At 38.6% G+C, this 18,429-nt stretch overlaps 1 protein-coding gene across 6 annotated transcripts in view; it reads right to left on the bottom strand.

Moving 5' to 3' along the window:
* fam13b (family with sequence similarity 13 member B) overlaps positions 1-18,429 on the bottom strand; it is an 84,295-nt gene that overhangs the window by 20,637 nt on the left and 45,229 nt on the right. For 5 of the 6 annotated variants that reach the window (XM_031302773.2, XM_031302772.2, XM_031302778.2 and 2 more), the window contains exon 8: positions 3,903-3,947. The exons of the other annotated variant lie outside the window; for it this stretch is intronic. In XM_031302773.2, coding sequence (XP_031158633.1) covers positions 3,903-3,947 — 45 coding nt within the window. The remainder of the gene's footprint in view (positions 1-3,902; positions 3,948-18,429) is intronic. 6 annotated transcript variants of the gene reach the window in all.

Below are 18,429 nucleotides of genomic sequence, written 5' to 3'. Positions count from 1 at the left end.
TACACAGGACCAAAGCCAAAAGTTTACTGGGTTTACTTAACTAGTTTGGATAAGATCCTGTGACAATCTGTTTTCTCAGCAGTGGTGGGACTGTATGGCAGAAAAAATACCAACACAGCGCAGCCAAAAAAAATATCTGGTAAATTCATATTCATATATTAAAATCAAATCCCAAATCAACTTTTGTTTTGGACTCAATATGAGTGCCTGCATGTATCAGGGTGGTTGATTCACGTCAGTGTAATTTTCAAACTTTAATTATGCAAAGTTCAATTCACTAACAGCTATCACCATGATGAGAGCACTAATACAGCAGCTTGTCAGCAACCTGTGGTGCATCGGATATATAAATAACAGATTAAATATAGTATAATTCAGCTATTCACTTCTGCTAAATAGGAATTCAGTACTGGAAAACGACTGATCATTAATAAATTATACATAGATGACAAGTAACACCGGTCTTCTATAATAATGCATGTTATAAAATTTGTATTTTTTGCAAGTACTTTGCATCTTTTGAACTGTAACCTGCATTGTAGTCTATATACACAACCTTCCACTTCCAGGATTGTTCCATTGCCGCCGGAAATTCCGCCGTATGTGCTTCTTTTCGGCCGGATATCCGTTACCTTCCGCTTTCTTTGTGTTGGAATTTTAAACTCCGGTGGATTTATGAGGACTATGGTTAACTGCTCCTCAGATCTCTGCAGGGTAAATCCAGACAGCTAGCTAGACTATCTGTCCAATCTGAGTTGGCTGTTGCACGACTAAAACAACTTTTGAACGTACACGTTCCACCAAAACGAGTTTTTTCCCGAGGCTATTTTCCCGTGCCTCCGTCCGGCGCTTAGCGCCGCCCATGACGATTGTGATTGGTTTAAAGACCAATAACCAGAGCATGTTTCTCTCCCATCCCGGAATGCTGTGTGGACTAGCCAGACCCTCCTCCGCAGCGCTTGTGGAGGAAGGTCTGGCAATGCGAGACTACCTGCATTACCAACAAGAATTCATAACAAAAAATATACTATATTATATTTAATAATCCTTCAAACAATCCGATTTCCTCTGACTGATCAGAATAAAAACTAATCACCTAAATGTTTTAACAGTTCAATAACTTATGTAAACTGTAAAATAAAGCTACTATTCTCTGTTCTACAATGATTGTCAATTGAATTGTCTCTACATGAGATTAATTTATGTGCTCTTTTCTTTTTATATGTATTTAGTTATATTGAATCCAGCAAGTTTAGTTGATTGTTCACCCATTTAAGAATAATGTTTAGCAGTAACCCAGTCATGATGCACAGGTTAAAACCTTCATCTCTGGAACCACATATAAGCCTCATCACATAATCCTACCTCTCATCAGCCTATTTTAATGAATAGAAAGACCTCTACTAATCAATCAACAACTGGAGCTTTAAATGACAAACTGATGTGTTTATCTCCATGCCAAAAACAGAAATGTTTCTGGCAGTGAGGTATATAAAGTAAGAGACATATACTGAAGGTGAATAATGAATCAAACATTCTGTGAGCCTAATAATCACTGAAATGGTTTATTTTCCATTCTGGGCTAATTTAAGTCCTTATTGAGTCAAAAAACTTGGTCCAGTTCTAAAAAGGATTAATAATGTTTAAATTAGAAGCGAGGGAGAAGAGTGGAGACATTACGGCCTATAAAAGGTAACAACAGCAGTCACACTCTGAACTCTTCCACATCGACATGTGATGGTTGATCTACAGGCTCTACTGAGATTTTATTTAACTTGCTCGCCACGCATGTGTGTGTGTGTGTGTGTGATCATAAAGTATCCCTCCTTAATTTACTCTGACTTCTTGCGGGCTGTTAGCTTTGTTTTCTCCTCCAGCTGAGACAGCAGTAGAGGTTGAAGACCTGGTAGAAAAATACATTAACTGGGAAAAACACCCCGCTCTCTTCACACTCCTCCACACCACCTGCTGCTTCTGATGGATCATACTTTCTACTGTTTGTTCCTCAAATAATTTTTTCTATTTTTCACATTTATATTATTAAACATCTCTACTCTGTATAATAAATTTGCCAAATCAAACTGGGTGTGTTTGGCGTATAAAACAGGAGACTATATACAAGGACTTGGAGCTGGGACAAAACTGTGTTTGGGCTTTAGATCCATGGCCATTTAAGGTAAAACTCTGAGGTCAAATACATGTGTGTGTGAGTTGAGGATATATCGGACACACACACACAAACAGTGCACACATTTCTCTGGACCACAAGCCCACCTTCGCCTGCAGCAGCAACTCAACCTCTAAGTGTAGGAAGCTCACTAATAATAACTATCCATCACACACAAACACAGTTACTTTCACATAAAACACTTAATCAGTAAAATATGCTTGCAGCCTTTCTCTCGCTCTCACACACACACACACACACACACACACACACACACACACACACACACACACACACACACACACACACACACACACACACACACACACACACAGAAAATGTGCGGCACCATAGAAAAAAAGAAAAGCACCATATGTTTTTGCTGCTGTCGTCTGAATTTTGTCTAAAACCTTTCATGCCTCCCAACAGAGGAGAGCCCTTTTGAACCCATCCTGGTAGCCAGAGGAAAGTGAAGACATTAAACACTCTCAGAGAAACAAGACGGTCTATGCAACCAAGGCCCTTGTAGCTATCTAATGGATGTCTGGAAATGTGCTAGCAGTTAATGTACTCGCATGACACCCAGAAGATAGTCAAACTACTGGAGAATGAAATTCAAGTGGCATGTTTTCCCTTACAAGCTAGGAAGATTAGTATGCTAGTATAATTATTCTTCATTATTGGTAGCCTAATTTCTGAAATGTCATGGTCAACAAGCCCAGAGCAAACCAATTGAGGACCTCATCCACTATTTAACGTTTTAAAAATGAATACAATAAGTTTGTTTTTTAAATTTCTGTGGTACCTATCATTCTGTCCATCCATTTGCGTATAAACAACTGCTTATTTATCTTATTATTGTTTCCTTGTTTTCTTAAATTTAATCTTGCACCGGTTTGTGTTTATCTAGAGGAAAAGGGAATTATAAACATTTTTATTTATTTTTTTAAATACAAAGGTCAGCCCAGTTCTTGGCATATTGAAAAATATAAAGTAAGCCAACCTGAAGTTAAATGTTGTGCCATTATATTAGAGCTGAAAAAATTTGTTGAATAATCAATTAGTCTATGTCAAATGCAAAACATTATTTGTATATTATTATTACATTTACACTATTTTCTAACACTATTTGAATAAGTAAGAAAATAATCAGCACATCAAGTAATGATATTTTGATGTCAACAAATGCAGCCATTTTGTTCTCTTTTGTAATTGATGAATTAGACTATTCACGTTGTCATCTGTTATTCCTAAACCCTGAGACATTTTGTGTTTGTGCCATCAAGCCTTCAGGGCAGTATATTAACATTAATGTATAGCACCATAGAAAATAATCTTACTCTGTTTCCATGTCATGCTGTGAACAGCCAGAAGCCTGACTGTCATGTGATTGGGGAGTTCATGTCCTTGAGGCTCTAAAAGCACAGAGCCATGCAAAATGCTTTAGTTTAGCTTCATAATCAAAACACTTGCTCTTCAAACTTCAGCTAAACTGGTTGTCTTAGCCTATGTTTACAGTTTTTCTATTATCGTCTCTTAAATTATAATAACTACTTGCTTGCTTTTTTTCCAATTAGTTGAACATTAAATGACTTGTTGCAGTTTCTTAGTGTGGCTGGAATTTTAGGTGTACATTGGTGTAGGCTGTTACAGTGTGTGTACACAAAGAAGTGTCTATGTATGTTATCGCAAATGGCTAGATTGCTGGTGAGAGTGTGTGTGTTTGTGTACTTACTCAGCAGAGTCAGCAGGCATAATGGATATAGGGGAGAGGTGGGAGCTGTAGAGAGAGAGAGAGAGAGAGAGAGAGAGAGAGAAAGAAAGAGAGAGAGAGAGAGAGAGAGAGAGAGAGAGAGAGAGAGAGAGAGAGAGAGAGAGAGAGAGGAAAAGGACAGCATGGTTAGAACATCACGTACTCCTCGACTCCTTTCCCATACCGACATGAAATGACCTTGGAGGGTGTCGGGCAGTAAGAGTCAAAACAGGGAAGAAGAACGACAATAACCATGAACACATATGTCCATACTGTGTGTGTGTGTGTGTGTGTGTGTGTGTGTTTTAGAGCCAGAGACAAAAATGAAATAAAGAAGAAAGTGTGTAAGTCAGCATGATGAGTGTATGTTCTCACTGCAGTTGTCTCCTAATCTAAGATCCCTTGTGCCAAATGACAATTCAGTCTCTGGCGCCACTCTGGGTGGGCAGATTGTTATTTAGGCTACAGAGCCTGCTGATCAGATAGAAGGATGTGTGTGTGTGTGTGTCAAGTCATATTTGTTCTTCGATGGTCCTCCATAAGCAAGGAAGTGTGTATGTGTGTGTGTGTGTGGCATGAAACAGGGAGGCGGCTCAGATGTGTCTGTTGATTCAGCAGCATGCCGCTGGTCTCACAAACACACTGGCACGCCAGATTTATATAACACTCCTACACACACAACACAAGGTTGTTCACATTATGCCAAGTGCTTGGGTACATCTCATATATACTGTGTGTGTGACTTAGGCGGTCAAACTGATTTCATTAGAAAAACAGCTGAAGTTCCACAACCTTTTTGTGTGGATGTATTTTCTCTCTCTCTCTCTCTCTCTCTCTCTCTCTCTCTCTCAGTCATGAGGTTGATCGATACAGACTGAATTATTAATGGCACATACTGTAGGAAATGATAATGCCCTCCATCTTTATTCTTCTTTCTCTACCTTTTATTCTCACCCTTCCTTCTTGTTTCTATTCTTGCCATCCAACTATCTTTTCTGCCCTCCTCTCATTATTTCTCTCGTGATTTTAATTTCTCTTTCTATTTACATACCACTTTATTGATTATTCCCGCTTACCTCTTTACCTTTTTCTCTTCCATTTCTCTCATTCCACCCCATCATGCTTTATACAAAAATATTTTTATATCATCTCTACCCTTCGCTTATCTTTCTCCGAAGTTCTCATTTCTCCACAGTGTTTCTTTCCCCTTTAATCTCCTTCTGCTCCCTCGATTCTTACTGGCTTTGAATTCAACAAGCATCTTACATTCCCCTTTCTAACACTGTAACCTTGAGTGTGAATGTGTGTGATGGAGACACAGACACAAAGAGAAGTGTGGAGATCAAACAGTAAGCCTGCCAAAGCAGCCCAAAAAACTGTGGGTGTGAGGGAAGTAATTAAATGTGAAACGCTTCTGACTTTGTGTAAGGCCAACATCTATTTTGGCCATCTCTCTCCAACATCTGACAAATATATTTGAGTTCATAATTATCTGGATTGAGATTACATCAGATCTTCTGTTAGTCAGCATAGAGAAATGCCCTTTAAACAGGAATACACTCTGCAGGCTCTTTACAGCTGCAACTATCCCTTAGCAGCGTTGATAACATCTGACGGCTCAGGCCCCCCTGCTGAGTCGTGCCCTAAGGGGCGGCTGCATTACTAACAATAGATCCTTGATAGGGTCCTTGAAGATGTTACATAATCTCCATGTGCCTTAAGTAGCAAAGATAATATCTGATCTACTATTTTCCCCCTAAACTCTTAAAAGTAAAATCGTTGTTGTGTCCTCTGGGGTATTTCTGGCCTCCTCAAACTCCCTAAGCAGCAGCAGAGATACTATTTCTATCAGCGTCAGTTAAGCCCTAAAGGACCATACATGACACCCTTTATAGGACCCTTTTGGGCATTTCTTCCCTGCCGGAGACACCACGAAGGGCAGATTGGACTTTGGAGTATTATTGACCCTGGTGTAGTAGAAAGTGGTTTTGATTATGTCTTAAGGTGGAAAGCTTAAGGTGGTGCTTTACTAGCTATCATACTAACAGACATGCTCTACACCACAGGGACAGAAGGGCACAGTGTATGCTGCAAAGCCCTTTTGGTACAGGTACATGACAGATTGCAAAGGACAACACATCAGTCTCTTTTTGTGCTGTTGTCCATTATACTATATCAAACACCATCAATTATCTTCTAACACAACTTTAATAAAATATGCACCTTTATATTCTGTTTTTAAATTATTAAAATAAGAATATTAACTTCTACTAACATTAGTTTTTCTAAAAAATATATTAATAAAACATTCAAGTGAGAAACTATCCACTGGTCATTGCTCAGACAAAAATATATAGCGATATACAGAGATGAGACCTTGATAACATCTTAAGGAGACACACTTTTAGCTAGCTGCTCGTTGGCAGTGACACTGTAAAACCTTTTAGAGTGACCTACGTAGACAGTGACGTTGTCTTTGATAACGTCTCAGAAACAAACCAATGCTCCGCTTGTTTACAAAATTGATTTAGCGGTGACAACTGAGGCTATTTTTCATCTGCTCATATCTAGGAGCTGCACATCTTCATTGGTTTGATTTCATTTAAAATGAGATTAAAACACATTATACGCATTATTAGTTTACTATTATATGATTTCCCTAACTGCTTCATCAAACACATCCTAAAGGCATCTGAGGTGAGTGGCGAAGGGAAACAAATTCTTGCCAGATTCCCTGAGATCCCATTAGGCTAATCTGCTGTCTGCTAACCAGAGTCCTCAGCATGATCACAGCAAGGAAACATCTCTCTGGAGGCAGATTACTGCATTAGAAGGAAGGTGAGCATCACCTGAGGGCTAAGTAATGCACATGTGTTTTTATTTTAATAGAAAGTATAAAGTAAATATTAACATAATATTATAATACAGCATCTATTTATCCATCTAACCTGTGCTTTTCACGTTTCAGTACCCAGAGATTTCAGTACCCAGTAATATCACTCTCAAGTTCACAAGTTAACATTATAGTTCATTTTAAAGTTGTCTGTGATGTCATGATTTCTATGATCCTGTTGAGAAAACGGCTTTATAACTACATTAACTGACACATAACGATTTTATACAAGAACACCATAAAATGCCTTTAAAAGGTGGACATATAAGCACAGATCTAAATCATCATTGTTATCTATTTTAACATGGGAGAATAGCTCTATGTGGACTCCATAATCTACATATTTACTGCCAATTTACTGGTGACATATTACTGCCCCTGAATGTTTTACTAGTTATGAAACCATTAGAGATTTGTGCATAGCTGAATAGAGCATTTTTTTTACTACACAATCTTCTCTCACTTCTAGAAGTAAAGAATATTAGACCTCATATCATAATCTAGCATTTTATATCTCCAGAAGGTTTGTGACCTTCAAATATTAGCAGAGGCTGCTGTTGATCTACTGCAGCAAAATGTAGAAATTCCTTCCTGCTTATTTTTTAATACTCTGTTCCAAGGTAAAGTTCTTATTTTTTAAACACTCAGTTGAAAAAAAAAATGCATGGTTCAGTCCAGTCTCTGCTGCCTTTCAGCATTTGGCCAAGGTAATTTTTGTTGTAAAAAATTACGCAACTGGCCTAAACGTATGTACTATATACTACATATCACATATACTGTATAGGCCAAGAGCATCAGTTCCCCAACGTATTTACTGCAGAGCTGAAAGGCTGTGCTGTGGTATCAGCTGCCTCGTCTCAACTGAATAAGACTACAACAAAAACATGTCAGAATTTAAATGAATTAACAAAATAAAATGACAACAGGAACTTTGTGTCGTCAGTGGAGATGGTAACAAGGAAAATGGCTGATGAAGGGTGTCGTACATTATTTATAACAATTATTCTGGTGGCTCGATATAAAGGAAACAAAGATAGTGAGTGTGAGTGTGTGCGTGTGCGTGTGTGTGTAATAGAGAGAAAGAAAAAGCCTGCAAGTACCTTTTACTGCTTAAGTGTTTCTATGTGGAAGTAACTGTGTTTGTGTGTGATGAATAGTGTGTAAGGTGAGTTTGAGGTTAGCTGTGATTTCAGAGAGGTGCTGTTGTCAGCAAACCTGACTTTGCTCTGTTCTGGCTGGGAGGTACTACAAATTGCTGCAGTCTACGCATCCACCCACGCCCATGCAAATTCCCACCACACACACACACACACACACACACACATAAATAAATAAATAAATAAATATAAATATATATATATATATATATATATAAGCATGCACAAGACAACATATTTTACTTTGGCTAGTAATATACTTTAAACATACACACAGAATCCTAATCATCATCGTATATCTCACAACAGCTCTTCTTGCTGCCTCTGAACAGTAAACATTTAAAGGGCTTCATGTCAGGGCCATTCAAACAACTCAAACGCTGATGAAGTCAAAGACTCAAGATATGTGTTTGGTTTTCTGATCATTTGTTTGTTTCCATCAGCTGCTTTTTACTTGGGACAATAAATGGCCAGTTAAATGTTAAACAAATCGTGAAAAATTGCACAATTTCTGAGACAAAAAGGTGGCGTCCTACCAAGAGTCCAAAAAGATATTCAATTTGTATGTGAATTACAAAAACGAGGAGATAAAACACAGAAATAGCTGAATCACCAGGGGTCTCATTTATAAAACTGTGTGTAGGATCCTTACTAAAAGTGTACCTATGGCCACAAGCCAAAAATGGCGTATATGCCGAATTCTTTTTTTTATATATTTATAATATATTATATTTTATAAAATTGTGTGTACACACATCTGTAAGCAATGTTCCCTTTATAAATCACAGATTACCCACAAGTGTGCTTACGTGAATCAGCCTCTTATCCCGCGCTGTACACGCCCATTTTTGACCATAAATAGTCAATGCAAAGCACCTCATGAATGCTGATCAGTATGTTAATCACCCTGGCAGTTGTTCTTTCATTACGCCGAATCATAACGACTGGCGGGGAAAAGCAAAAAACTTCTCAGACGCCCGGGAACTGCTGCAAATTGAATTATAATTTTGACCTGTTCTCGCACAGTCTAGGGAAACCTGATCTATAGACTACCTACGTATATTAATAATACTGTCCAAAACGGCAGGCATTACGGCACTTGGGAACAGCTTCGATATACCAGACCTATAATAATATTTAACAGAACTATATATTATATCCAAAACAAGCCTTAGTGATGAAGTTGAAGATTAAATATAATATTTATAAAAAACACTTCTGGAAACAGCCGGTTGCCCCCAGAGTGGCAAGGACCTGTATTTGGACCGGGATGGCACGGTTCCGGTGCGTTGCCCTCTCTACTGGACCAAATTCAGTACATAGATCCAAGAGCACTGCTTTAGGGAATTTAAATCGGAATATTAGCCAGTCATCGTCATGGTCCCTGAACCCTCTTTCTCGCCCGATTCTTCCATTGCCGTAGTCCTCCTGCAGTGCCAGCAGTGCCATCGTGAAGCATTACGCACGGTTGTCACCGCAGTATTTATATGTTTACAACAATGTGATTGTTAACACCTTGCCAAAATCACAAAATCAACTAGTGGTATCCCCCACCCCCGAGATACAATTTAAAGACGAAAGTCTAATAGGCAAACACACTTTTCTTCATACAGTATTAAAGTTTGGACCGATAACAAGGACATTAAGTGTAACAATTACGCGAGAGCTTAACGGCTGTATTTCCAGACTTTGACATTTGATGATATATGCACAGTATTAAAAACAGATATTTAATTATTTACCTGTGTTCTGCTGTTGTCTAATGCTAGGGTATTTGATGCTATCCTAACAAATTTTTATTTAAGATTTGAGTTGGATTTTACAAGGTATTTATGTAACAATTATCACTCAGTGCAAATAACACTGCTAGATTTAATCTTCATAATAACGTGGATGATATGGAGTGAAAAGATGTGCGTGAGGCATCAATACTTAATTAATATTATTATACTAATATTACGAGTAATCGTTATTCTCACATTTACTTTCTGCAGTCTGACTTCAGTTCACCACCTCACAATCTGCGTCGCCAATTCCCACTGTCTCCAAAATGTGCGTATGCGTGGAGGACTGCACATTCTGCCGTCAAGTTTTTTTTTTTTATAAATCACATTTTCAGCCCTGTTTTGTGAGTACGCCACGTTTATAAATGAGATCCCAGAACATTACTCTTCACCTATTAAATATTTCAGTCATTTTTCAAGCAAAAACACCAAATATCTTCTGGTTCCAGCTTCTCCAGTGTGAGGAGTTTCTGTTTGTCTCTGCTTTATATCAAAGTAAATTGAACATCAGACAGAGTAAGACACACTGAGACTTGACCTTGGACTTGCAGCAGAGTAATCGTTATAAATAATCATTAGTTGCAGCCGTAAATAAATACTTACACTACCGGTCAAAAGTGTGGGGTCACTTAGACATTTCCATTCCACTCCATTATAGACAGAATACCAGCTGAGATCAGTTGCATTGTTTTTTTAATCAGGTCAGCAGTTTTCATATTACATTATGTGTTTACATAATTGCAAAAGGTTTCTTGACTGTTGTAGAAAGAAGTGGCTGATCTTTAATGTAATATCTACATTGCCCATTATCAGCAACCATTCATCCAAAGTTCCAAAGGCACAGTCTGTTTACTAATCTGATATCATTTTAAAAGGCTACCTGAGAAAACATTGGAGAACCCTTTTGCAATTATGTAAGCACATAATGTAATCTGAACACTGCTGCCCTAGTTAAAAAAAACAATGCAACTGATCTCAGCTGGTATTCTGTCTATAATGGAGTGGAATGGAAATTTCTAAGTGACCCCAAACTTTTGACCTGTAGTGTACATTTCAAAAAATGGCCATATTTCCTTGATAAATGACTTTAATGAATAATTGTTTCTTAAAATGAAATGTTGCAACTCATTTTCTGTCAATTCATTGACCAATCGTTTCAGCAATAGTGGAGTAAGAAATATTTTATGTTTTTCAAATTAATTGCTAAGAGCTTCTTAAGAAACTGCCAACAACTGTGACTTACTCCAATCATGAGTGCACCTACTTTCATGCCTTAGATATAATAAAAACGGTATGTTTGATTGAGGGAGTACTTATTAAAAGGGGACAAGTGCCATTTCTGCCCCTCCACGTAGCAAAATGCTGACACATCCCCTGCCAGACGCTCCTCCTTTTTTATACTTAGATTGCATAACACAATATCAGCTATTAAGTAATGCCATGATCCCTTTCTCTTCATCTGCTCGGTTTCTATTCCTGTACAAGAAAAGACACAGACTTCCTCTTGTCTCTCTATTCTCTTTCATCTCTGCTTGGTAACAAAACAATGAGCAAGAAAACACAATCTAATCTCATTTCCCTCCATTCATAATAAAAAGGTATTACATCACTTAACATGAAGGTTTCCGGTAATTCATTCACAAGCCGATTCATTCTTCTAACTTTCCACTTCTAATTCTTTTGTTAATTAATCCACTTAATTCATCCAATTTCCTGCCCTTTTTCCTCTTTCACCCTCCAGTTCGTCCATCCATCCAATCATTCATTCCAGTCAGACTAGAGAAGTTACATAACCCTGATGTTTACCTCTGCAGCAGAATGTCACAGGCCATTCTCATTTTCCCAGCTGTGTTTTCTCTCACTGTTCTGTCCTTTTTGTTTTGTCTCAGTTTTTTTAATCAGCCTGTAGGTGTTTCAAGGCTGCCTCATATGTCTGGTAGACCGTTTCTGCCCAGTGCAGTCAGCTTAGGTTATTAAAGTCCAGTCTGTTTTTTATTTTTCAAGCCCTGCAGAGAAGTCGGCTTGACTTTGAACCAAACTCAGCACGATTTCTGTCTCCTTCTTGTTTTTGCCTGTTAACCACTTGACACATCTCCTGTAGGAGCAGTAACCAGCTGGGAAGCTTGGTCTCTCCTTCAGATTTCTTCTCTGTCAAAATCGGGTCGCTCTGTAGGTCAGCCTTGTATCCAGTAGGTGGTTATCCCAGTAGAGCACTTTGAGGTGTCAGCGACAGTACCAGCAGGTCTAGCAGCAGAGTATCGCCTGGGTGCATTCTGTGGCGTCCTCTGAACCGGTGTGTGTGTTCTTAAATGAGTGCGTGTGAGGTTGTCTCAGTCTGCACTGTCTGTAAAAGTGCTGCAGTAAACATCCAGAGCCCTGCTCAAATATGAGCTTCTGATGTAACCAGGCAACAACCTCCAGGAGCACCAATGAGATGGGAGGGGTTGAAGTTGGGAGCCAGTCGTAAAAAGGGAAGGACTTCTGCGAGCCAATCACGAGGCAGAAAGGGGGAGGGAGGATTGATTTTTCTGGTCCACTCAGTGGTGACTATAAACTCAAGCCGGACTAGTGGTCTGTTTAATGGTATGCGCACACGCGCTCGCACACACGCGCGAGATGCACATAATCACAGAAACACACACCTGTGTCTTTTGTATCACCCCCTATGAACCTTGTCTCAGACAAATAAAGGCATCAATAAATTTAACAAATTATTGAGACGAGTGACAGTGATACCTAAAGACCTGAGCAGAGTATGAAAGGACACAAGAGTGGAAGATATGAACACTAAAAAAAAAAGAAAAGAAAGAGAGGAAAGAAGGAGAAAATAAAACAGCAACAGAGAAAAAGCAATACAGAAAAGAGCGAGAGGGCTATTCAAATTAATTAATGTATTTCAAATATGCATTTCATAGTTATATCTGTGTCTACGTCACTCCCAAGGAAACTAGTATAGTTCCTTTTGTCCTCATAATGTTTCTCTGTGAGTCAGCAAGTGTGTTTCCAACAGGATTAGACATGAGGTCAACTTTCTTCAAATCAAAGTAAAAAACGATATCATGCTGGAGATGATACAAGGTTTTACCAAGCACTAGAAAAGGAAGGCGATCAAAAAGGGCTTTGATAAAATAGTTTAACAAAGCGACATCACAAAGAGAAGTGATAAAGACAAAGAACACAAACAGAATAACCTGAGAATACTTGATGAGTTGTTCCAATCTAAATCAAATTAACCTTTTAACTCAGCTGTTTCAGAGGTGCTGCTCAGAACATAATAACCTGGATGACTGAGAACCTTCACGGACATCTTGTTTTATCAGAAGATATTATAGCAGAATTCCATTTTAAGATGCAAGTCATGGCTTTCAGAGATATTTGGCATCTCACTGTAGGACACTGGACAAGATTTGTTAAGTGCAGTTAAAGAGTCTTTGCGCAGGTCCTCAATGGCATGGTGCCCACTAAACAACCAGTCCAAATGCCTAAACCTGAAGTCAGGAATAATACATCATGTTGAAAGAATATTTGAATAGTGGTAACACACAAGTGTTGAGTAAAAATCAATATTATACACAAGAATAAGCCAATACTGTACAAAAGGAAAATAACCACACAATGACTCTTACTCCCGGCAAGATTTAGTGGTACTTCAATTCAAGACAATGTGGCTCTTGTTTAAGAAAAACATACCAAGAAAAAGGACTACACTTAAAAAATTACACCATTTTGTGCAATCTATAAATACAGTATTTTCCATTTTTGAAAGCTTTGTGTCACAGTGGGAGCCAGATACAATGTGCTGCTGATTGTTTTGTCTTTGAAAGATCAAACAGTAAGGTAGTTTGGCAATAATACGTAACAAGGCATCCTGATATACTGTACTGTTTATTTGTAGGCAGGTTAAATAAATGTTAGGTCTGTTTTACCCATACGTGTAAGCTTTACTGTGAAGAACTGCAGCTAATTTAGCTGAAATGATTAGTTGATTAATTAATTTGATTAAAAAAAGTATCGCCCAACATTTTTTAAAAGTGATTTATTGCTTATTTATCAAACAGAACATTTTGCAAGTCCCAGCGACTATAATGTGAGGATTTGCTGCTTTTACCCATTTCATATAATTGTAAATTAAATATGTTTGGGCTATGAACTACTGATCCATTTTAAAGACTTCATCTTGGACTTGTGGTGGGCATTTCTTGACTATTTCTTTATTAAACAATAATCAACAGAATTGATAATGAAACAAACTGTTAGTTGCAGCCCTATTTGCTATGGATAACTGCAATTCAATGCACTAATTTTTAACAGTGTTTCAACCACCGACTGAATCTATGAGGCATTTGGTTAGACCATTTTTGACACCTGCCAACCAATCGGAAACGAGTATTTTATACAAACCTCAATTCCAATAAAGTTGGAATGTTGTGTAAAACGTAAATAAAAACAGAATACAATGATTTGCAAATCCTTTTCAACCTATATTCAATTGAATACACTACAAAGACAAGATATTTAATGTTCAAACTGATAAACTTTGTTTTTTTTTTTTTTGTTGTTTGCAAATATTCACTCATTTTGAATTTGATGCCTGCAACACATTCCAAAAAAGCTGGGACAGGGGCAACCACAGACTGGGAAAGTTGAGGAATGCTAAAAAAAAAACCACCCGTTTGGAATATCCCACAGGTGAACCGGCTAATTGGAAACAGGTGAGTGTAATGATTGGGTATAAAAGGAGCATCCCCAAAAGGCAAGGATGGGGCAAGATTCACCACATTGTGAACAACTGTGTACGCAAATAGTCCAATAGTTTGAGAATGTTTCTCAATGTACAATTGCAAGGAATTTTGATCCCTCAGGCGGCACTGCAAGTTCAAGTTAAATCTCTACCATGCAAAGCGAAAGCCATATATCAACAACACCCAGAAACCTGCCGGCTTCTCTGGGCCCGAGCTCATCTGAGATAGACTGATGCAAAGTGGAAAAGTGTGCTGTGGTCTGACTAGTCTACATTTCAAATAGTTTTTGGAAATCATGGACGTCATGTCCTCCGGGCCAAATAGGAAAAGGTCCATCTAGATTGTTATCAGAACAAAGTTTAAAAGCCAGCCTCTGTGATGGTATGGGGGTGTATTATGGCATGGGTAACTTGCACATCTGTGAAGGCACCATTAATGCTGAAAGGTACATACAGGTTTTGGAGCAACATATGCTTCCATCCAAGCAACGTCTTTTTCAGGGACGTCCCTGCTTATTTCAGCAAGACAATGCTAAGAAGCACGTGTTACAACAGCGTGGCTTCATAGTAAAAGAGTGCGGGTACTAGACTGGCCTGCCTGGAGTCCAGACCTGTCTCCCATTGAAAATGTGGGGCGCATTATGAAGCGCAAAATACAACAATGGAGACCCCAGACTGTTGAGCAACCGAAGTCGTACATCAAGCAAGAATGGGAAATAAGTCCACCTACAAAGCTTCAACAATTAGTGTTCTCAGTTCACAAATGCTTATTGAGTGTTGTTAAAAGGAAAAGTGATGTAACACAGTGGTAAACATGCCCCTGTCCCAGCTTTTTTTGGAACATGTTGCAGGCATCAAATTAAAAATAAGTGAATATTTGCTGAAAAACAATAAGGTTTATCAGTTTGAACATTAAATATCTTGTCTTCGTAGTGTATTCAACTGAAAATAGGTTGAAAAGGATTTGCAAATCATTGTATTCTGTTTTTATTTACGTTTTACACAATGTCCCAACTTGGAATTGGAATTGGAACATTGGAATTGGGGTTTGTATAACCATAGTACATTATAAATTACAATGGAATACAACAAATAAGTGAAATTAAGTCAAATGTGGTATGTGTGTTTGAGGGAGTTACTGATTTTTAAAAAACATTCCCTGACGTCCTTTAAGTTTTATTTTAAATTCTTTTGAGTGTGGGCGAGACCTTTCTAAACGCTACGACATTCCAGAAATTCCTCAAGGAAAAAAAGAATAAATGATATGCAACTTTAGTTGGTAATCATCAACTAGATTTGGCTAACGTTTGGTGTTGATTTGTCCTTCCTGGTACTTTTATTAGTATGGCCAAACCCTAATCTCAAACTTTAACTTTATCTTCTGTGACTAACACAAAGAAACTACAGTGGCAACGTGTTGACACAAGGAGGATTCAGCAGCAGCGTGTGGGCTGACAATCAAAATAAAATCTTTTTCCGTGATGGTTTAGGGACGCTAGTGCTCCTTAGAAAGCCAGATAGGACAGCTGTACAAGAACTGTTGGTGAGAACTGATAGCACACGTGGTGAGTGGTGCTATCTAGGTCAGTTAGTATATCATGTTACACATTGTGCCCAATGCAGGAGTCCAGGCCTCGACACAATCTGGAAGTGAAGGGTGAGGAAGGCAGGAAAAGGAGGGAATGACGTGAGACAAACAGAAGGAAAGAGAGGGAGGACTTCTTAATATATCTAAACGTAACAAATAAGGATGCCTTGAGTTTTAAAGGTACCATACAATGATAGACGTATCTCTCAAGAATGGTTATCTATTAAATTAAACTGTTAGCTATACTATACACATTACTATGCAATGCTGACATACAGTATGTACTATGAAGTAGTTTTTTTTTTTTTTTTTTTAAACTATCTCTGCGTTCAGTGTCACAACAAAATAAGATGAGCTATCGAAAGGTAACAATTTATAACACAAGAACCAACCAAAAGCCCAGTATCCTTTCAGCCAGTACTGTGGGGTTTGTGCTGACTTGCTCGAGTTTCAGAAAATATTTCAAATCTTAATCCGAAATCTTAATGAATCACTTTCTGGGTTCACAGAACTACCTACATTATGGAAAAGTGTTTAAATTTGGCAACGGAAGTGAAGTGTCAGCAATACTATCAAAGCTTGTTTATTGCTTTGCTGCATTTTCAAAACATAAGACTTTCGCAGATGGATGACATGGGCTGATGACAGGGTTTCCCGCAGCACTTTGCAGTTAAGGCGGCCGTCTAAGCAACACACTCCTGCCGCTTTAACTACGTCGTAAAAAAGAAAGAAGTGAATGATCTAAATCACGTCAGATAACGTCCATAATAATTGGACTTTGGGTTAGATTTCCTGACAGTTTTCAGTAGTTATGAGGAGCAATATGAGAGAGAAATTTGGTGATCACTGATCGTTGTTTAGGTACATTAAACCACGTTAAGCTTTTTCACGTTAGGACTTATAAAGCCCATGAGAACCGTGGAGAGTCAACCCACAGCCGCTCCGCTGCCCTACTGAAAATGTGAAGCAGAAACGCTTAATGTCAGATAGCGTCCACAATAATTGGACTTTGGGTTTGATTTTTTGACAGTTTTCAGTGGTTTTGAGGAGCAATACAGTATGTTGTTTATCCACATTTAAAGGGATAAATCGCCATCTCACCGTTGCGTGTGTTGTTGTTTGTGGGAGTTTGTCAACGAATGTGCGGCCAGCTGGGGCATGCCCGGGCAGAGACGGGGTGAGTGGACTGAATGCAGAGAGCATTTATATATGTATCTCTGTCCTGATCTTCAGATCAGTGAGGCTTTCTTCTCTTGTTTCAACAAAGTGAATACATGACGAAGTGACTGGAACTATCCATCACCTCTCGCGCGTAGATTCTCAACGTCCCGGCTGTTGCCCGGTCTTTGAGACACAGCCGTTGTCTGTTTGTTTTTCATCATTACACGCTATTGCGGTTAGTTAGCATAGTTAAACACTACATACAGTGAAATTACGTGTCCTGTTTTTATTTCACGCATACTATCTGCTTTGAGTGAGTGAAGCTATGGGCTGAGCTCTGTTATCTCACAGCTGTTTGTTTTGGAGAAGAGTTGTCAGGTGGAAGAGGAAGAGAGCGTGTCACGGAGGATAATGGGAGCCATGCGAGTAACACTGTTATAGCGTATGTCAGATGGCAACACCCCGTCCCCTCTTCCCTCCTCCCAGCAAACCCCACCCTACCACCTTAACTTTTCTGTTTACATTGTACCGCTATTATTCACTATGCATTCATCATACAATCTAACATGCCTCAAATTAATATTGTACAGTCTGACACAGATCTCTTACAGTGCGACATGCAATAAACGTAAATTATTGTTTTTGTCGTGCCTTTATGAAGATAAGTGGGTTTCTGTGTCTACATGTGCATGAATCATCAGGTGCTCCCCATGAAAAAAGCAAATGTACTTGACCTAGAAGAGAGTAGTGCCCATATATTTGCTACAAATAGAAACAACAGAGCTCTCCAGCACTGTGTAGTGTCACAGTGGGATATAAATAATTTCCAAAGCCACATAAAAATAACAGGAAGAAAAATCTCATAACGGGATTCATCGAGAAGGAAGTGCAATACTGGTTATCTGCAACACGAGATGGCACATACGTCAGTCATGCCAGGATGGTGTGATGCTTGTAATTGTGAGAAATGACTAGCAAGAATGAAGGCTGGAAGGCTCTTACTCGAGGATTAAATTGAAGTCAAGTGTTTTATAATGTGTTTAAATGCAATCTTCTGGGTTGACCTTTCCTTTCCGGAGGTCTTAAAACCAATAAGTCGTTCACAAGTAGGGACACTTTCCAATTTTCCCACCCTCTCCTTGCTCCCTCACGGCCCTTCTCTGCCCTATGAGTTTCTGTTCCCTT

This window comes from Sander lucioperca, chromosome 1, assembly GCF_008315115.2.
Source record: "Sander lucioperca isolate FBNREF2018 chromosome 1, SLUC_FBN_1.2, whole genome shotgun sequence".
Classification (NCBI taxonomy): domain Eukaryota; kingdom Metazoa; phylum Chordata; class Actinopteri; order Perciformes; family Percidae; genus Sander; species Sander lucioperca.
The sequence above is the reverse complement of the archived record's forward strand: the minus strand, read 5'-3'. Positions and strand labels throughout refer to the sequence as shown.